At 47.5% G+C, this 21,430-nt stretch overlaps 2 protein-coding genes across 3 annotated transcripts in view; one reads left to right on the forward strand and one right to left on the reverse strand.

Moving 5' to 3' along the window:
* The first annotated feature begins 4,151 nt into the window (after positions 1–4,151).
* ISL2 (ISL LIM homeobox 2) lies at positions 4,152–7,033 on the forward strand. Its single transcript, XM_059858418.1, has 6 exons — positions 4,152–4,412; positions 5,113–5,375; positions 5,569–5,828; positions 5,938–6,221; positions 6,320–6,490; positions 6,622–7,033. Exons 1-6 carry the CDS (start codon positions 4,152–4,154, stop codon positions 6,736–6,738), a joined length of 1,356 nt encoding a protein of 451 aa, XP_059714401.1. The 3' UTR covers positions 6,739–7,033.
* A 1,905-nt stretch (positions 7,034–8,938) lies between these two features.
* SCAPER (S-phase cyclin A associated protein in the ER) overlaps positions 8,939–21,430 on the reverse strand; it is a 139,475-nt gene continuing 126,983 nt past the window's right edge. For both annotated transcript variants that reach the window (XM_059857897.1, XM_059857896.1), the window contains exons 30-32: positions 13,481–13,672; positions 10,941–10,992; positions 8,939–9,373 (exon numbers count right to left, since the gene is read on the reverse strand). In XM_059857897.1, the coding sequence (XP_059713880.1) occupies positions 9,279–9,373; positions 10,941–10,992; positions 13,481–13,672 (339 nt within the window). In that variant the 3' untranslated portion in view covers positions 8,939–9,278. The remainder of the gene's footprint in view (positions 9,374–10,940; positions 10,993–13,480; positions 13,673–21,430) is intronic.

The following is a 21,430-nucleotide window of genomic DNA, read 5'->3' on the forward strand; positions in this document are numbered from 1 at the left end:
CCTAAGCTGTACACTTTGGTGTCCATTCCAGTGAAAGTAGTTAACAGGCATAGAGCAAGGCAGCCTCTCCTGCACTGGCAGGTGACACCAAGACCAGATGCATCTCTGGAAGAGATGACTGAGGTCTACCATACATTGACAGGCTCATTTTGAGGGGAAAAAAAATAATTCTGCGTCCTATTGCATGGTCTGGTATGAAGGAGACCAGAGGAGTGGGCCAATAAGTCTTTTCTGCACTCATGAACTTTCTGAATCTTTCTTACCCGGAGGGGAAAAATGGCAAGGGCTCCCTTTGCCATGTTACCATGGCTGACTCTTAATCACTAGCAGGGCTGGCAGTAGCTGTTGTGCAACACCACTTTCCCCAGCGCTGGGCCCTGTTCCCCTGCAATGCTCCCAACCCCTGCTGGTCTCAGAAGAATTGAGCCCAAAGCTCCACATAGCAATTCAAATGCATCACCAGACATTAGGCCACCGGGTTAACCACTGTTTAATTTCGTCACATTTGTTTGTGAGTTATGTACGTGCCTTTCTTTTGTCAACATCTCCTTTTAGAAAGGATATTGATTTTGTTTTCAAAGGCTCTTGAAAATAAAATGAATGACTACATTCTAAGGAAGAGTCATTTTCTCAACAGCTGTAAATAATTTATTGTTCGCAACCCACCCAGATCAAAAGATACTTCATCAACTGATGTGGCAAAATCTGGTGCAAGCTGCATTTCTATTATCTCAGATCCAATTAACCATTTGGAGCAGACTAAAACATAACTAGATCAATCCAGAATCAGATTAATATCCAATCCATAATCACATTAATCACAATCTGTCCATAATTAGCCATCAGATAATCCCATTGGACAGGAGGTGACATGCAGTATCCCATTATCTCATTAATTATCTATTTTCAGTATCAGACATTGTGCCCAAACATAAGGAAATGTTTTTTTAAAGGAAAATGGATAGGGAATTCTCATTTTGCTACATCTTCCCCACTGAAGCTTCCAGTGTCTCAGTCTTGGAGTTTGACATTTCTTTGTTTTGCCATATTCTGCTAGGACCAAGGGACGTTTTTTGAGAGACATCATCTTTTTAGTAAAATATTACTATCTTTGGAAGATGGATAAATAAAACATTTGTTTCATGTGAACAAGTTTGTGAAAGAAAGAAAACTCTTCATCAAAGGTTTTAATGGTAACATGATAACAATAGCTTTGCAATGCTAAATCTTATTGCAGATGGTTCCTGTCCTTTTTTGTAATGTAAGTGAAATTGCATTCCATCTGTTTTAATTTTATAATGGACTTAATCCATGGTTGGCTCTGGAAGAATCAGCATTTACTGACTTTGCAATCTGCTGCAATCAAAAAAAAAAATAAAAATGGTTACTGTTTCCCCCTTCTAGAGGGAACTTGTACATCTATTTGGGAGCAAACCCCAGAGCTGCTCTGTAGAGAGCAGGGAGCACCATTAGGCAGCCTCAGCCCGTGGCCAGCAGCCCCTGCCAGCTCTCACACCAAACACAACCAGAGCTGCTGCAAAAGAGGCTGGAATCTCTGGGCACTGGGTGGAGGAGAGCGAGGAGTGATCAGTGTGGCAGGAGAGACTACACTTGGCTTTGACTAGAAAATGCTCCCAGCAGTTCCAAGTTACCTGAACGCAGTGGTCCAGAGGTGCCTCCTGGACTGAATTATTCCATGATTTTATGATGTGCTTTCCCTTACCCTCCCTCAGAGGAACCAACAATTAACCTGTTTGTAAAACATGTGGTATCAAGCTGGTTCAATGCCTCATGGCATTACCTGTAGTAATTTTAAAGCTTTTTGTATATTGCATAGAGGAGATGCAGGGCTTTCAGCACCTCCCTGGTAAGTAATTTTTTTGGCTTTTCTACTAAACTATCTGTGCAGCACTGCTACCCTGTTCCTACCTGCCTTGTTGTGAAGTGAGTCCAGTCCAACCACACCTGCCTGGTGTGAGCACATTGCTCTGTTCAAATACAGGTGTGACTGCAGCACAGCTTTGCATAGGTTTGGAAAAGTTTGGTTGGCTCAGCTGTAACTTCACAAATTCCTAAACTGGTGGGAGGTTTGGGAGAGCAGACAGGATCCTGCCCTCGAGTGGGAAAAGGGTGATGCAACACAGAGCATCCCTGCCAAGCTGCTGTATTCTTAGACATGTCTCATTCTCCTATCACTCTGACATTTTTGCATTTTATTGTTAACACATGCAGATACTGACTCACCCAAGAATCTGAATTCTGGCTCAGGCTGAAGTCCCTGAAAAGAGGGTACCCTTCTGTACCCTCTTTTCTGCAGGTGTCCAGGCATGGACCTGTGGTGCCCCACAGTGCTGTAGAGGTTCCCATCACCCATCCCTCGGGGTGACCCCAGTTTGAAGAACCGACCAAACTTTTCCAATTGCCTTCATACCTCTCACCCCTCACCCAGCTCTGCCACTGGCTAGAGGCGGCAGCAGTCCGACCACAACCCCCAGCAGGGTACACAGGCAGGGAACACACGGGCTCACCGTGCCCTGAGGATGTCACTGCTGCACCGCACCTCTGCACCTTCGCACACGCAGGGGCAGGCGGGGATACCAAAATCCCTTGGTGACATGCGTGCCTGCTGAAGCGGGTGCTTCAAATGCCATCCACCCTCCTTTCCCCCGCAGCTATGGTACAAATTTAAGGGCTTGCTTTCAACATTTGGAGCCCTCAAAGAGGTAGCAGGGGCTGTGACCAGGCTGGGAAAACGGGTCAAGTAGTGAAGCACTTTATCCAAAAGTCCTCTCCCCCTCCCCAGCTTCTGGGGTTTCATACCTGCAGGGTGCCCGACTCGAACAAGAGACAAGTGCTTCAGCTGGAAAACCCATCCCGCCTCCCTCCACTGAGGAAAATGAGCATAGCCTGCCCTTCCTGAGCCAACATCTAAAGTCACCGTGTCCTTCCCGAGCCATACAGGTTGGCAAATGCCTGTTAAATTCCACGTATAAAATTAGTGGTGATTGCATGGAGGTGAAGGAAAGGACCAAAGCCCAAGACAGCAGCAATCTCAATTCCAGCATGTTTAAGCTTTCCTGGTCCTTATGAAGCACTCGTGTTGCTGTGCTGCAGTCTTTGGGAATTTAACATTGAGCCAAAGGCCACGGAAGTGCTTTCCCTATTTTTCTGCTAAGGCACGGGAAGCCCATGGTGACTGGGGGGGAAAGAAGGAAGAAAAAAGAACAGAAGGAAGAAAAAAGCAACAGGAGAGGTTCAGCTGCGGGAACAGCATGGAACCAGGCGCATGAAAATGCGGTAAAACACTGGTTTTCTCCGCTAATTTTAACTCGTCACAGGGCTGCTGCCCGGGACGGCCGCCCCGACCATGCGGTCCGTTCCGTTCGGGTCCGTTGGGGCGGCTCTCCCGCACACGGGCCTCAGCTGGGAACTGCTCCGCGGGTGCGCAGCGTCGAGCCGGCGTCCACGGCGCATCCCCTTCCCGTCTGCGCGGAGATGCTCCTGTGCGCAGCGCCGGAACTGTCCCGCCGAGCCCGCCCGCGGGCACCTGCCAGCGGCACGCCGAAACGCGGGGAAAAGAACAACGAAATAAAATTCAAAAGAGACGTGAAAGAGAAGGAAGAGGGAAATTAAAGGAGAAAAAAATAGGCGAACTAAAAGTCAAGAAGAATAACAGGGAAAACAGAGGAGGGAAAAAAGCTACAATGCATCTCCTTCTCCTCGGGCTGCCGATGCCGCCGTTCCCCGTGCGCGCAGGGCCGAGGCGCAGCACGGCGGGCGGGGCAGAGGGTCCCGCGGCGGCCCGGGGCGCAGGGCGCGGAGGAGCTTCTCCCGCGGGGCGCGGGGCCGCGCGTCCCGTCAGTGCCGCCGTCGTGCGGCTCCGGGCCGGGTCCCGCGGGGCGTGCGCCCCGCTCCGCGCCCGCCGCGCGCCCATTGTTCGGCAGCGCCAATCCGCGGGCTCTCCCCGCGGCCGCCAATCGCCTCCGGGGGCCGCGCGGTGAGGTCAGCGCCTCTGCGCGCTGACATCACGGCGCGGCCCGGCGGGGCGGGCCCGGGGGGGCGGGCGCGGCCCCCGCCCCGCGCCGCGCGGGTAGTGGTGGAGCGGCGGCTCCGCATCCCGCATCGCTGCCGGTGCGCAGGGGGCCGCCCGCATGGTGGACATCCTCCTCCCGCGGCCGCTCCCGGGCGCCATGGGGGAGCCCTCCAAGAGTAAGTGCGCGCAGCGCAGCGAAACGCGGGGCCGGGGCAGGCGGGCGGGCGCGGGACCCTGCGGGTCGAGCTCCTGCCGCCGCTGCCGTCGGGTGGACTGGCGGCCCGCGGGAGCGCTGACAGCGCCGGGAAGGGCTGCGGCCCCACGGCGGGCGCAGGCGGCTGCGGGCTCGGCCCGTGTCAACTCCGGTGCCGCTATTCCCGTTCGTACCCAGCGCTTCCCGGCCCCTCTGTCCTTCCTGCTGTCCGCGCCGCTGAGCTCATTTCTTTCGACTGTTTCCATTTCTTTCTCTGCTGCCTTCTGCTCTTCCTTTCATGCTTTCTTTCTTTGGTCGTGTTACCGTTTTTCTTTCTTTATTTCTTTCGTGTTTCAGTTTGTCTTTTTTTATTCCTCTTTCGGTTTTTTAAAAAATTTATTTTCTTTTTGTTCTTGTTTAATTTTATTTCTCTTTCTGTCTCTTTAATTCCATGTCTCTTACTGTTTTCATTTGTCCATGTTCCCATTTTAACCGTCTCCAGGTTTTCAATGCTTTTGTATCTCCTTCCGTCATTCTAATTTCTTTTTCCTTCTTTCTTTCCTTCCTTCTTTCGTTTCTTTCCTTATTTCTTTCAAGTTTTCCTCAGCTGTCGTTTTATTGTTTTTGTATCTCTGCTTTTATTTTCCTTTTCCAAAATTCTACTTTTACGTCTCTGTCTTTCTGCATTTATTTGCCTTGATCAAGCTTCTGTCTTTTTTTTCTTTTTTTTTTTTTTTTTTTTTTCCTGGCCGTATTAATTTGTCTCCTTTCCCGTTTCCATCCTTTCTGTCGGTGTGTCTGTCTTTATTTCTCTTTTTTCCTGTTTTGGAAAAAAAACAAAACAAATCAAAATAAGAAAAAAGGATGAAGTGTAAAAAAGAAAAAGTGTTTTTCCCTAATTGCTGACCTCTGCTCTGGCACACTGCTGGCTCTGACCGTACCCCGCTCGCTCCCGGCAGGGCGGCCGGGGCTGGCCCTGTGCGCGGGCTGCGGGGGCCGCATCCAGGACCCCTTCCTGCTGCGGGTGTCGCCGGACCTGGAGTGGCACGTCGCCTGCCTCAAGTGCGCCGAGTGCGGGCAGCCCCTGGACGAGACCTGCACATGCTTCCTGCGCGACGGCAAGGCCTACTGCAAACGGGATTACAGCAGGTGACCCCGAATGCGCCGGCGCTCGTTAGAAAAAAAAATAACCTAGACCCGAAAAAGCACAAAAGCCCCTGAAACTCCCCGAATTTCCCCCAACGAAAGCCCGACTCTGGGCCGCTGCCCGCCCCCGCGGCACCGCCTGGAGCCGCCCCGACGGCGCGGCCGCGGGCCCTGACGGCGCGTCGCGTCCCCGCAGGCTCTTCGGCATCAAGTGCGCCCAGTGCCGGGCGGCGTTCAGCAGCAGCGACCTGGTGATGCGCGCCCGCGACCACGTCTACCACCTGGAGTGCTTCCGCTGCGCCGCCTGCGGCCGCCAGCTCCTGCCCGGCGACCAGTTCTGCCTGCGGGAGCGCGACCTGCTCTGCCGCGCCGACCACGGGCCGCCCCCCGACGGCGCCGCCGCCCGCGGACCGCGCAGCCCAGCACTGCCGCCGGCCGCCGCCGCGCACCTCGCAGGTACCGGCTCCCCGTCGGGGCGGGCGGCGGGGCGGGGAGGGTGTGGGAGGGCTGCGGCGGGCGAGCGGGCGGCGGCTCTGACGGTGCGCGCCCTCCCCGCCCGTCGCAGAGCCGGTGCCCGGGCGCCCGCCAGCCCCGCGGCCGCCGGCGCACAAGGCGGCGGAGAAGACCACCCGCGTGCGGACGGTGCTGAACGAGAAGCAGCTGCACACGCTGCGGACCTGCTACGCCGCCAACCCGCGCCCCGACGCCCTGATGAAGGAGCAACTTGTGGAAATGACGGGGCTCAGTCCCCGCGTCATCCGCGTCTGGTTCCAGAACAAGCGCTGCAAGGACAAGAAAAAGTCCATTCTCATGAAGCAGCTCCAGCAGCAGCAGCACAGCGACAAGACGGTGAGCGCCCGCCCTCCCCGGCGGGGAGGGAGATGTGGGGGGGGGTTCGGGCCCGCGGGCTCGGGCGGCAGAAGCGCTGAATCCCCGTGTGCCCGCAGAGCCTGCAGGGCCTCACCGGGACTCCGCTCGTGGCCGGCAGCCCCATCCGCCACGAGAGCGCCGTGCAGGGCACCGCCGTGGAGGTCCAGACCTACCAGCCGCCCTGGAAGGCGCTCAGCGAGTTCGCCCTGCAGAGCGACCTGGAGCAGCCCGCCGCCTTCCAGCAGCTGGTGAGCCGCGCCGGGCCGTCCGTCGGGTCGCAGGGGACGGGCAGTTGCCGGCCCGCCGGGCCCGGGGGCTGAGGGAGGGGGACGGGGCAGGGGGCGACCGCACCAGGCCCTCACCGCCGCTGCTCCCCCAGGTCTCCTTCTCCGAGTCCGGCTCCTTGGGCACCTCCTCCGGCAGCGACGTGACCTCGCTGTCCTCCCAGCTCCCCGACACCCCCAACAGCATGGTACCCAGCCCGGCCGAGACGTGAAGCGGCCCGTCCGCCCCGCCGCGGGACCTCCGCATGCCTGCGCTCCCTGCATGAGACACCCGGCCCCGGGCCGCTCCCAGAGCGCCGGACAAACGCCTTTGTTTTTTAATTATTCTTATTTAAAAACAAACAAAAAATATGTTACTGTCGGCCAAAAAAGCACCGGGATCCTCGCTGCCTTCACCAGACCGGAGAGAGAGCCCCCGCCCTGGTTTTTTCGTGGTTTTGGTTTTTTGTTTTTTTTTTGGCCTGCGGATTTCGGTGTTTCTTTTCCCCAAAGAAACTCGGATTTCCCCGCCGAAGCCCGGCACAGTGACAGGCTTCCTCGCCCGTTGTTTGAGCTGGGGACGGTTTTTCTTTCCTTTTTGAAAGGGAAAAATAAATAATAAAAAAGTATCTACAAAATGGGGAGAGACTCCTCCGGCGTGCGGCCGCGGAGCTGGCCTGGACCTTCCTCCGCGGAGCCGCACCGTCCAGCCTCATCTCACACCGATGCCTCTCTCGGGCCACGATGCCCGGACCCCCCACGATCGCTGGAAAAACGGGACACGGAAACGAGACTTTTTAACGGGAAAACCAGTACTAATAATGTTAAGTTATCAGTGGACGAAGGACGGATTGTTTGCGCCTTTAACGATCAAAAGTAAGTTATTGTTATTTATTGTCAGAGTCAGCGGTTGAATAGTGGGATTAAATATTTTGGACTTAATAAAAAAAAAAAAAAGAAAACGAAAATTGGTTTAAACGAAAAAACCAAAAACGAACTAAAATAAGTCGCGAAAGGGCGGCGAAGGGGCACCCCAGGCGCGGAGCGGAGCGGCCATACGGATCGGGAGCGGAACAGAGCGGGTCGGGACGGGCACAGCCCCGGCTTCTCCCGCACGGCCTCACCGCACCGCGCTAATCGGCTTTCAGAACCGGGGCTGCTTATTTATAGCCGGGGAGGCGGAGCGCAGGTTTCCCTTTCGGAGTAGCCCCCGGGCTCGCCCGGCCGTGCCGCACCTGCCGCGGTGCGGGGCTGCCTCGCCTCCTCCTGGGGGTAGCGGGGCTGGGCAGCAGGGCTCCTCCGGGGCGGCGAGGCGAGCCCTACCTTCCCCCGTCTCCATCCCCCAGTCCAGACCCAGGCGGCGACTCCTTATCTGCCTCTGGCATCACCTGGTAGCGCGGCAGGGCCGCTCCAGCTCCCGCGCCCTCCCCCTTACCAGCGCGGGACTGCTCAGCACCAGCTCCCCGTGGGACCGCAGGCCCGCCCAAGCTCAAGCCACGGCGAGCCGCTCCCGGAACCCCATTGCCGGGCAGCGGGGCGAGAGCCGGGCCCTGCCGGAGCCCTCCGGGCTGCAGGGGATGCGCAGCGCGGCGCCGCGGTGGCTCCACCGCCCCGACAGACTGCGGAGCGGCTGTGCGGGCACCGCGCTCCCAGGGCGAGCTGCCGTCGGGGCGCAAAGAGCGGCGCGGGCTGCGGAGCCGCCTCAGCCCGGGGCTGCTCTGCGCCGCCGGGACGAGCAATCGCCCGGCTGGGCACAGGTGGGGATGGGCATCCTGCCGCCCTCCCAGCCCCGCCGCGGAGTCCCCGCCGTTACCTGGCTCAGCCGGCTCGGGCTGGAGCGAGGCGCGTTCTCCCGGGGCCGGGCTGGAGCGAGGCGCGTGGCTCGCCTCAGGCCCGCGCCGGGCCGGGCCGGGCCGGGCAGCTATGGGCGGCGCTGGGGCCGCGAAGCAGGGACTGTTCCGCTGCCGGTCGCGATCACGGTGCTGGTCCTTGCTCCGGCACCGGTGGCGGTCCCCGTCCTGCCCGGGGGGTGCTCCCGGCGCCCGCGGGCCGCGATCGGCGGCGGCCCCGCCGCAGCGCAGGGCCGGGGCGCCGCGCGCCCCCTCAGCGCCGCCGCGCGCGGGAGCGGCCCCGGGCGGGGCCGGCGCGCGGAGCCCCCGGCGCGCGCGGAGCCGAGAGCGCTCCGGGGGCCCGATCCCGCCCCAGCGAGACCTCAGAAATGCACGAGCTGTAAAAAACCTGCCTCAGGTGACGCACCCTCAATCACCCAAAAAATTATAAGCAAACTTTCCCCGGGGCCAGATCTGACGAATTACTTTGATTTGATTCTGATTGACTCTTGATTACCGAGAAAAACATGAGTGGTTTTTTCCTCTCTTTCTGAACCGTGTTGCTTATGGTAATTCAAACATACTGATGATTTTAACACAGGAATCACACAAGACAGAATAAGTTATTTTATTACAAGATATATAGAACATATTTTCTCTATTTGCAACCTTATTTCAGCAGTTCTGCAGTGCAAGTCCCACCACAGGGCAGAAAACACCAAAATCATGACATTGGATACAAGAACGAAATAAACTCAAATTATCAAAATTACAAAACAGAACTTGGAAGTATCTACAGTACTTATATAAATAGTGCAAATTATGTATCTATAGGATAAGTATTTAGAGTATCAAAACCATTTTGGAACAGCATTTTAAAGAAGGTAGTCAGCAGGAACCGGTCGGTGTGACGATGTTAGGGATTTAAAAGCTAAATACAACTCTTATTTTTTCAAGAAGAACTGTCGAGCTTCTTCCCAGGACTGCCGGGGGAATCGGTTGGAGAGCTCAAGATAATCTTGAGAACTGAAAAATTTTTCTGTTGAAGACAGAACATAAAATTACCAAGTTATTCCCTCTTAAGATAAGATGGCAGTAAAACAAGAATAATGAATGTGCAGCCAATTTGAGTGATTTACTCCCCTCCCCCTATCCAAATCTCCTCAGACCATGGGGTGACACTTCTGTGGAGCTCACAGCATCTACGCTTGGCTTTAAGAATGGGAGCAGAGGCTCTGATGAGCAAAGGCTTCCATTTGTTAGCTGCGCAGGCTCTGTGCCCTGTGCAGAGAACATTTTACATCTTTGCACACTTTATATTCTTGGACACACCATTCAGCCTCCTTATACTCTGGGCAGCCTCAGTGGCATTTTCTGCTCAGCGGTTTCTTTTTTTTACTACAAAGGACTGCAGAAGAGTTGTGTTCCTGACTCCCCAGAGCTCAGAGCACGAGCACAAATGCAGCTTTCACTCCTGAGAGTGTGCAGGGACTTCACTGTGCCAGCTTTGAGGGTCTGACCCTCCACACAGCACTCAACTATGAAGTTTGTGCTTTCAGGTTTTATTCCCATCAGTGTTACTATTCCCATTTTTTTGAGGGACACCATCCTTCCCATTCAAGTGATAAAAGAGATAAAAATAATCCTGCCTACACTATTATTAAGTTAACTTTTTTGCAACTGGGGAATGTTTAGAAATCACACTCACATGTTACCACATTTTTGTTTAAAAGTTCCTCCAGTTTGAATAGTGAAAATAAAAAGCAAGTTTTCCACTTGGATTTTAGATGTTTCTTGAGATGAATCTCATGGAAATACAGCCCTGGAAAGTTGGTGCTGCAGACACTGCACGAGTCTGCTTCAGACTGAGATGACTGATGTTGACAGTAAAAATGTCCATAAAGTTACTTTCATTTTATAATTTTTTTTTGAACAAAAACTTGATGCTTTAGACCTAGAATCACTCGTCTCCTAGCAAATGCTGAGGAAATGGTGGTGGATTTCTACTTGTGAGGGAGAAATTACTGCCCGCGCGTCACATTTTATGCACAATTCTCAAGACCAGATGTCCATCAACACTTGAATTTCAGATATGTTTAGCAAGTAACAGCCATCTCAGCTGAGAATCTTTCCAATGTTTAGCCTAGAAAGGTTGACTGCATTTAAAATAATATTTATAATTACTGAGGGGGAAAAAAAAATCACGACTGTTCTGCAAGCTGACAAACTTTAAAGGACAATTACAGGACAGTATTTTTGAGATTTTTGGCTCCTTGAGTGTATTGGCATGGCTGCATAGCTTCTGCAACCTAAAACTTTTGAAGGCAGCCTTTGTGTCAGCTAATTAACTATGTGCAGGTACAGTATCACATTTTAAGACAGGACACCACATAGCATTGAATAAAGATTAACAGTCTGAATCCCCCACAGAGGAGCAGCAGGCTGGAAGACACAGATGCGTAGGTCAGGATGTAAGGCAGGGAGCCCACCCCAAACTGTACATTTACTGTATTCCTTTTCATCCACACCTATTCAAAGAAATTAAATTGCAGTATCTACACATTCTGCTGCCCAGCTGTTACGCTGTTACACTGCAGGGAACGTACCCCTCTGCTGAGACAACTGATTTTCCATTTGGCCTGAGCTCTGTGCAAAATCCTGCGGGGGGGAAAAGAAACAAAAAAACACATCAGGTTTACAGATCTTACATCTGAGCAATTAAAGCAACATTTTTAAGTTTTCACAGTCAGTCAAAAATACAAATACTAATACTTCACATAATCTGTAAATTAACAAACTCTGGTTTGTTTGCCACATATCATAACACAGTCCTGCCAGCACTTAAATTCTGTAATTTACAGTAGATTTTTACATATTTATTTATATCTGTTTTCAAAAAATATGTTTTTAGTTAATGTCTTCTTAGGAAACAGTTATTATTGTGATCTTCATTTAGCCATTTATCCATAGCAATATTTCTGTAAAACAAAGAGCGTTTCAGACTTTTGCTCCCAACTCCAAATACACTCTTACAAAATTCATCAGTGATCCCAATTTCAATGGCTGTGCTTCCCAGCAACCTGGGAGCCTGAGGTGCTGATCTCCTGAGAGAAGGTGGAGCTGCTGCCCAGCGCTGCTGGCCCTGGCAGCCAGCTGTGCCCCAGCTGTGCCCCCAGCACAGAGCACGCCACCATCCCGCTGCTGGGGCGTTGGGGTGCAGCATCCTCAGAGCCAGTACGGACACCGACCTCGCCTGGAACCAGCCAGCTCCCCACTACAGATCCTGTCCTTTGCTGGAGTCTTCACCCAGCAGAATGCTGGAAAGGGATTACCCGAGATACGATACAGCACAGCAAATCATGGATACTCCTGAATGTTTCTATTTATTCCTGCACATCTCCAAACAGAAGTAACAAAAATAAACAGGCTGATGCAAACTTCAGCTGATGGAAATAAATCTATCGGTAGGGAGAGTGCGGTAAAATGCAGAAATGCTCTTCCTGTGATTTTGGCTGCACATTTAACACACTGTATTTAAGTGTTATATTCGTACACACCACTGAACTTTTACGCAAACAGGACTTCTTCTGGCGTTCCCTGGCAAAGGAAGAATCTCATTTGCTAGTCACAGGGCAACATTTTACAGTCTTTCCCAAACCTTCTACTGAAGCAAATGAGAGATTTGCTTGACAAAGAGCAGCAAGCTGAAACAGAAGTCGAGCAGCAAGTCCCTTCTGCGTGCGCGGGATCTCAGCGTTCCTTGGATCCTGGCAGCGCGCGCTCCGTGTGCGCGCGTGCAGCACCGGGACTAAACCTGAACACGGCCAAGTACTGAAGGACCAAAGCCAGCAGTGACAGGACACTTCACAGCACACACAGCTCTTCCATATTTTAATAGAACACCTTCTTTTAAAAGCCTGCAGGCACAGTACACGGACTTGCCATCTGGGATATAACTAACTGGAAATCATATTAGTAATGTTGACCCTTATAAATATACCTACGCTTTACAGTTGCTACTGGGGATTTTAGTGCCATTCCACCTCTTACAGAACAGAAATCAATGTAAACAACCTTAATTATTCATACAGGGAACATTCTCCTCCACTCTCCTGTTTTTTAGCTGAAAAAAACCCACACTAAACTTGCCGCACTTACTAATAATGCAGAAATTATATTTTTCAGTTTCACTATAAGAAAGCCAAAGAAGATGAATCATAGCTGTGTATTTAACCAGAAGTTCATTACTATATGGCAAATGTTTTTAATATAAAGTTCCAAACTTATTTAAAAAAAACTGCTGTGCAATTATTTTAGCATTAAAAGGATAAAAAGTAGCTGCACTCATAAGTTTGATGTTATGCAAAGACTTTTAGTAAATATTTAGTTCTTGTACTTTCTCTCTGAAATGTATGTAACCTATTATTGGACTAGCTGTAAAGCATTAGGGAAAGGACTTTGATTAACATTTCTTTATCCACAGCAGTAACTTTCAGGTGACTGATACAGGGTAACAGACTCCCAAAAGTTATTATTTTTAACAGTACGGTGTTTATGAAAACTGCATTTATTCACTGTAAACAGTCAATAAAATGCTTGAAAACCATGAGGCAGGCAAAAAATCTGATGGATAAAACAGCATATAAATTTAGACAAAGGGAAGAAAAATAATGCAAAACTTTATTCAAAACAGTATTTGTAATGACCTCGGTGGCTCACTGTCAAAAATAAAGATTGCAAGATTAGACTGGTAACATATGTTTTCTGTATTTTCTGCATAAAATACATACACTTACCCAGCTCTCTGTAAATTTATGGTACACAGTATACAACTGTACATTTGTATGTAAACACATTAATATACTGATTCCAGATATGCTACATGGGCAGGAATTTTTTTAAAAATAACTCTTTTAAGATCTACATCAAATCTTCCCAGTACATCCAGAACGCAGAGCGGATTGTGCACAAACAGTGAGAACCTGAACCACTGAGTAACCTTTCAGAGTGCTGAGATGCCTCAAGCACAGGCGTCACCCGTGGCTTGAGAAGAGCTGCAGAGAGCCTGGAAGCACTTCAGTGCTGTCTGCTTGCTCTGCTGCAGTGGAGATGCCCACCCCGAGAGCAAAGGCGAGCGCAGCCGTACCTGGATGAAGGTGGCCAGTAAAACACAGCTCATCTCCTGCTCCAGGATGATCTTGTTCTGAGGGTTGTTGTAGCACGCGGCTATGAGCGACGGGAAGAGCACTTTGATCAAACGAGGATCACTGAAATACTGGAAGGGCAACTGGCAGAGCTTCTGCAGCACCGTGGGGTGACGGCCAGACTGTACAATGATCTGAAAATACAAACAGAACAAAATTCAACCACGTGATCTAGCTGCTCTTCTCTTCCTCTTAACCACCAAGGGTGCTGGAGTCATGCTAAAAAAATGAGCGTGGATGAGGAGTAAGTACTAAAAATAAAGCCTATAACATTTAGTTCAAATAACTTCTGTTTCAGTGTGCAAGCACTATTTTTATTGAGGAGTAATATAAAAAATACAAAGCTCTGAAAGTTCTTTTTTCTGTATCACTCAAAAAGACAGCAAATAATTAAGGGATTAATTTACAGATTACAGTAACATAGATAATTTAATACCTTAATTCAAAAGACAAAGAATTACAGCTCAGGGACTATTCTAAGGTAGAGCCATGAAAGACAAAACGCTGACCCCTGCCATCTGAATGCACTAAGCATGGGGGAAAGAAAACCCAGGAAGAAATCACCAGGACTTTAAAAACCCTCCTGAAGCCTGACCATCCTTCCTGGAGCTGGCAATTCGAGAGGACTGTGTTTCAGGGGAGATGTCTGCCACGAATTCTCAGGCAGCAAAAAGAAAAGGGGATTGTGAGCTGCCCAGCCAGGAGTTTCTGTAAGGAGAGACTCAGAGAGATCCTCCCATCTGTGCTCCTTATCTCGGTTTCTATCGGTGCCATTGGCTCTAAAAGGAGAATTGTTTAGATAAATGGGACTGTTGTCATGAAGAAGGCTAAGTTTACAACTGTATACATCTGAAGAAATAAGGCAATGCTATCACTGGTCTCCTACAAAGGAACCTTTCCATTTCACTTGATATTCTTATAAAGTCTTTGCAATAAACTCAAAAATGCCCAAATCGGATCTGTTCCAAGTAACCTTGATTAGACAATTACAATATGAAAGAGCTGTTTGACCCAAAGTTGGCTTTTCAGCATAGGAGGAAGCTCCTATAAGGCTGGAACACTGTAAAACTGAGGGTCACGACTGTAAATTGTACTTGCAAAAACACAATTTTACAGGTACACACCCAGACAAGACTGCATTCAAATTAAAACCAGAAGGACAGAAAGAAGCAGTTGAGACTACAGGAACATAAATTACAGGGATTTACAAGTTTTCAGAGCACTTTTAACAATACCTTCAGAGCACACACTAAGTTGATAATGCAGTTCAGTTTAAAAACAAGGCTAACAAAATAATAGTTTGCATTTTTTTCCAGTTCACCAGTCAAAAAAGACATGAAAAACTTTTTAAAATACTGGTAGCAATGTCTTAATGCCCTTAAAGACAGGAGAAATTTTTAAAAGACAGCCAAAAAAGTGATAATTAAGCATACATTCAGACATTGTTCTGAGGAAAATATCACTGAAGCATTTGGATGATTCTAAACTCTCAGCTCCCATCCTGTAAGCAAGAGGTGCCCCCAAGTTTGGGAGTACTGCTGAAATTTTGAATTAACTAGAGTGGCTACTATTTTGTTCTATTTTTCTGTGGTAAATTCTATAATCAGGAAAGTATTAAAAATCCATCATAACTGGTACTAAAATAACTACAATTGGCATTTCTGATCCAGGACAGAACAAGAGAGCTCTTGATTTCTTTTTCATGGCCACCATATCCTTGATGAATAGGCAGAGGAAAAGAAGTTTTTGGGACTTTTTATTTTTCATTTCACAGTTCACTTCCTTTATCTGTCCTAAAAATGCCATGGATAGTTAGTGAAGTCCTGCCAAACTCACAGTGCAGACACCCAAATACCTTCCACGGAATTATTATTTCATTATCTTTTTATTTTCAACAGTTTTACTACTACGATGTTATCAACATTAAAGACAGGAGGGGATATAGAGAGATTGCTGGCTGTTTTAATCTGGTATTTATCACACGTGGAATCAATTTAATGATTTCAGCTCATTGTCCTAATGCAGCTTCTAAACCTGATCCATTATATTATGTACTCTGAAGAAAAAAACCATGAGTCACCCCTTACTGGAAAATAAGCCAATCCAATAAACCTGCAGCAGAGCACATATTCCTTGTTCCACTGTCAGTGGGTGCAGAAAGTGAAGGCCAGCACTTGACTTAGCAGATGGACAATCAAAGAAAACAAATGAAAACCTTGCACTTCTCTTGCTTGATTTTTTTTTCTTTTTCTTTTTGAATAGTCACTTGGCTTAATAATCCCAGGGACTTTTGCAGGCCTGGAATATGGAATGCTCATCTTACAAACTGCTCTCACACAAGAGATACAAGCTCCCTACTGAAATGCAGCTTGCCTCTCCTCCTGCCACAGACTGGGATCCAGATGCATTTACCTAGAATTAGCTTTTCTTGTTGCTCTCTCTCTAGCCTGCAAATCAGATATGCCTGTCAAATGTAACAGGATCTTAATTAAATCACTGCATTTCTGTACAGCCAAGCATTTAAGCACCTGCTTAACTTCAGCTATGTGCCTATGTTCCATTAATATTTCCTTGTGGTTTTCTTCTTTTGAATTAAGACCCATCAAATTAGTCCAAGCTACCACAATTATTTTTTAAAATCAGAGCATGAAACTCACATTGATGTTTTCTGTATTTCCTTTTAAAACCTTGCTTATTTTGCTTATTCTCAAAACTTACAGATATTCATACAACTTCATTGGTTTTGCCTGTGCTTAGCTGCAATAAATCCCAGCTTAGTTTATCTTATTTATGGCCCAGCATGTTCTAAATGCTGGAACAATCCTGTGAAGACCCAAACAGCACACAGGTAGGAGAGACAGCAAATAGGTTTCTGAAATGCTATTTCATGGTGAGTGAAGGGAGTTTTCCTTTGTGGCACCAGTCAAACCCCGGGCCCTGATCCCTCCTGGAGGTGGAGCCCCTGGTACAGAGTGGGTGAGAATTCGGGTTTAGCACACCAGAGAGCACTGGCCAACACTGCTGTCAGTGTAAAAGCCCGTTGAGGAGAGACTGGAGCAACTCAGAGCCCCACTTTCAGGACTGGCTGGTGTCTGTGTGCACGTCCAGCTCTCCCACACCACGCACGTTGCTCCCACAGCTGACTGTCCAGCACCAGGAGTGATGTGGTGACCTGTGGGAACTTTCCATTGAGCAACACCTTGCAGGGCTGCCTAGCAGCTCTCTTCTGTCACTCCCACCTCTTTACAGCCCTCTGCAGGTCCTGCTAATTGGCTTAATCTCCAAGAGGCAGCGGGTCAGGCTCTCTCCCCTGCCCTGGCAGCAATCCCTGCTCCCGTGTGGCTCTCTGGGAAGTGCACTCTGCTCTCACAAGGGCAATCATCATCCCCATCCACTGCACTGGTATTTCTGCAGTTTAGCACTTGGGAAAGCATGATTCATGATTTCTGAAGTCTCTAGATGGAATCCATGTTTTCCTCACGTTCACTCAGGCCAATATTCACTATAAAGTGCATTGCTTGGCTGTTTGCTGCACTTCTCACTGTGAAAGCCTGAAGCAGTATAAAAGTCAGTCTTTCCAAACAGACTCCAATGACAAAAGCCAGCAATATGCCACACAGCACTTGAGCAATAAAATAAGACAATCAATCAAAAAAATTAAAAGCTCCACATGGTTTGAAACAGTAATAAAGTAGTGAGGGGAACTCATCATTCTCTGGGAGATAAGGCTTCCCCTGTCACTCAGGTAGGGTCTGGCTCCAGACCTGATGTGACTGCTGGAAGGATATTCCATCAGGATATTCCATCCTGGACACTCAGTCCTTCCCTGCACGTCCCCCAGGACAGCAGCCTTACTCTGCTGCCACTGCTCCCTGGCACCTTCCAAGGGAGAACTTCCCAGGACTGAATGCCTTTGCTAAGGAGTTAACAGAGCATACAAATCCAAACACTTGGGCACGACTTTCTTCTGGGTAGCAAAGGGAAATGCTGCAGCTCATTTCATTTTTCAGTGAGCTCCAAGGGCCCCAGAATTAATGTTCTGATGCTGCTGCAGGAATGAGAATCATAAAAGTGCAGCTCCTTTCCTTCCTTGCAGGGAGATAATGAGTAGCATACATAGGGACAACCTTCACCCAATAATTAGCAAAGGAAAGATGTTTTGCTGAACACCTCCTAATCCTATTTATATACTGCATATATATATTTTTTTCTTAATTTCATCTCTCTCTGTATTCCTTTTGTCAGTGAAAACTACAATTACTTTAAAATGCATATGTATGTATTTTTGTCAAAGGAGGGTAATAACATCCTAACAGGATGTTTGGAATGGTACAGCAACGACACAGAATGTCTCAGCAGTTACATGTCCAATCAGATGTAAAATCTGACCAATTCAACAGATAACTTTACAGAAAGCTAAAATAGCCTTGAAATCAGTTTTTCATAATCAGGTAACTGAGTGTACAAACAGGATTTTCATCAACAAAACTAAAATGCCATTTAGAAAGTCGAAGAATGTCTGTAAAATACTGAACAAATATTAGTTACATTGAAGTGAATTAATAATTTATAGATTCATATCATTCATATCTTCTGAATAGAAATGTAATGGAGATGCATGCTAGTAATTTGTCAAGAACTAACAGTTCAATTTAACTGCCCTGTGAAGATTTATTATGGAGTGGCATTTTTGGTGACAATCTCAGTTTCTTTTTCCAAGTTGTAACTGCATTCTAAAAAGAGGAACTAACTGAATTTAAAACTCTGCTTGCAATCTTCCAGATATTTAAAGAAGATTATGCTCCCAGATGGGTTTCCAATGGTTCTATGCATGTATGTTAAATATTGTCAGATATTTTATTACAAATAACAAAAGAAACGGTTCAGTGTCAGACCAAGAGCTTTTTCACCACTTGTGTACCACACAAAGTTAGCCCAGGATTACTGCAGACTGGAAGTGCTGATTTTTAGAGCAATATTTAGTCTAGTTCTACTGGTGGGTTTAGGTTTTCCTGCTTCACTTGGACATTTGCAGCTCTGTAAAAACATCATTCATGTGAATTATTTCTGTCAATATATATAATAAACCCAGCAGAATGATCTTTTTAAAGAAGTGAATTAATTTTGTGGTCAGGTAGAAGAGTAAGCCAGCAGCAAATTTTTTTGTCTGTGGAAGGGCAAAACAAAGAACTGAAATGATTCACTTTGGGAAGGAACTTAGGGAGCAAAGGCACAGCTGGCAGCAGTGGCACTGCTGGGGCACATGGCAGCCACAGGGGCATGCCAAGGCAAAAGGAGACAACACCCAGCAGCTGTGCTGCCTTCTGAGCCTGGCACTGCCTCCCAGCACCATCCCCAGCCAGGCCATGGGACCTCCGCCCGCGTCCTGCAGCCCATCAGCAGGAAGGGAAAACAGGCAGCAGAGAAAGGAAAAAGATTGCCAAGGAGCAAACTGAAATCTGTGGGCACAACCCCAATGTGGAGTTTTGAACAAAACCTTACAAGCCACCCAAGTGCTCTGCTCTTGTGTGAGTAACTCTGCCTGAAAACGCCGTGGTCTCCGTAGCCCACAGCCAGGCTGATGGGCTTTGTGAGTTCTGACCAAACTTAGGAGTTGTAGCTCTTTTCTCAAGTGAAAACTGAGACAAAGTTATCCTAATGTGGATACGGGAACAAGCAGTTGGAAAGTTCAGAACTTCCTGAAGCAAAACCTTCTTTGGCTCTTGGAGAAAAACCTGGCAGTGACCCGGGGTGTTCCACAGGTACTCAGAAACAAATACAGTGCTTATTACCAGGAGCTGCACTCACTTTCTAGAAAAACATCCTTCCCAACAGAATTTCCTTTCATTTTATGAAATGAAGCATTAAAATGTGCCTTTTACTTGTCTGTGCTCTTCTGCCCTAATGTGGCTCACGTTGAGATGCAATTTTCGTAGCTCAGTTTAAAAAGTGAAAGGCTCTCTGAGGGGCACTCCCTGCCTTCTCTGCTATCTCAGATGACCTGTGCTTCCAAACTTCAACATGGCCATGATAAACATTAGCATCTCAAGATGGTACTTGCTATGGGAACCACTATTGTTCCTTATCCATGTATTTTTCATTTCTATAAATGCCAATTCTAATCTGTACTAACAAGTAATAACTTCATTGAACAGGAACTGTGCATCTAATTCCTGTAACAGTATTCCATCAAACAGTTAAATCCCTTTGTCTGATGGCAGCTTATTTACAACTTTGTAAAAGAAATAAGTCTTTATATTAGTAGTCCAGAGTTTCTCTTCAAAGTTAGATCTGCATTATTTCTTTGCTTCTATATAAACAGATCTCATACTGCTAGTATTTAATCAGCAGAATATGTCACCACTTAGGCTCTTCTTCTGTTTTAAGGTCAAGCTCTTTTCTTTCCATTTTGCAAACTCTACTATTGGCAAAGCTCTGAGCAAAGAATGTTCTAAATTCCTCCTGGCATTTCTCAGGAACCAGAGCACCATTTCCATGCAAAAAGAAAGTTCCAGAATGCTACACTGAAATTTAAAAATAAGAATTTTGTCTATTTGAAAAATTCCAGTGTTTATTTTCTTAGTGTCATGTGTAAGCTTCCAGAGAGGAGAGTGGTTCAGGAATAACATCAGCCTTCCTATAAACCACATGCTAACATTGTCCTTTTAGAGCTCCATGGTTTAAGCAGACTCAAGGGTGCTCTGTGTACACATCACAGAAAAAAAATGATTGCATCAGTTTTTGTGTAACCATCCTAAGACACATGAACATTTAAGATAGGACAAGGGCCAACCACCAGGACAGTGATGCACTGAAAATGTAAAAAATGCTTATCAAAAGTGATGCTAGTGGAAAATCTAGCAAAAGGTCCTTACAAAAAGCTTTTGAAAAAATGCAGCACAAAATTACAACTAACAAGTCCCCTCAGTTATAAGACAACAAATGAAGTATATATAAGATTAAATTCAACAGTAAATAAATAATGTTAAACAAATCCTGTAAAAATATAAACTTCATTACAATGTGATGAAAGGAAAATGGAAGCAATTCTAATATGCACTGAGGTTACTTGTGAATTTAATACTTGTCCAAGCTGCAGGAGAAAATAATGATCTAATATCTGACCTGGAGAAGGAATTAAGCAAAAGCCTAACTTCTGAAGTGATAGCATTTAAGTATTTATTAACATAAAAATAAATATTTAAGTGTGAGGTTGTTCTCACACTTCATTTTAACGACACACTTAAGGACCCTGTTAAACCAAAGGGTATCACTGCTTTCTAGAAAATTCTAAGCTTCATTGTTACATTATATGTGTTTCCACAATAATGTAACAGGATTCATATGTTCAAGTGTTGGCCTAATAATTTTAAATCAGAAAGTATTATTATAGATCCAATGTATGAGAAATACATATCTTCTGTCAGATAAAATAAAAAACCCATCACGACACCCCTCAAATCCTCGGGGTTATTCTGTAGCCTTTGTAGCCCTGCACTGCTTCTGAAGAATCATCTCCACACTCAGATAACATCCCCTTTACACTCAGGCTGCTGCTCTGGGCACGACTCTGCAGTCATTTACTCGAATGAAATCCAACTGATCTGAATGAAGATGATTTAAAGGGCAGAGAAGAAACAGGACCAGTCAACAGAAGTTCAGGCAAACTGTTGGCTGAGGTTTCTGCCAGCACCCTTGGAAACAGCTAGTTTGGGTCAAAATCCCCAGAAGGTGTGAATAATTCAAACATTACAGTCTAAAACACATAAAATCTTCTTGCGTGTCTCAGAGCATTTTCTCTCTGCAAAAGCAAATATTTCCTGTCACACTCTGGAACTCCAGTCAAAGTAAGCTATATAGGCTTGGGATTATTATTCCTAGCACGTTTTGTC

This window comes from Haemorhous mexicanus, chromosome 13 (genome assembly GCF_027477595.1).
Source record: "Haemorhous mexicanus isolate bHaeMex1 chromosome 13, bHaeMex1.pri, whole genome shotgun sequence".
Lineage (NCBI taxonomy): Eukaryota > Metazoa > Chordata > Aves > Passeriformes > Fringillidae > Haemorhous > Haemorhous mexicanus.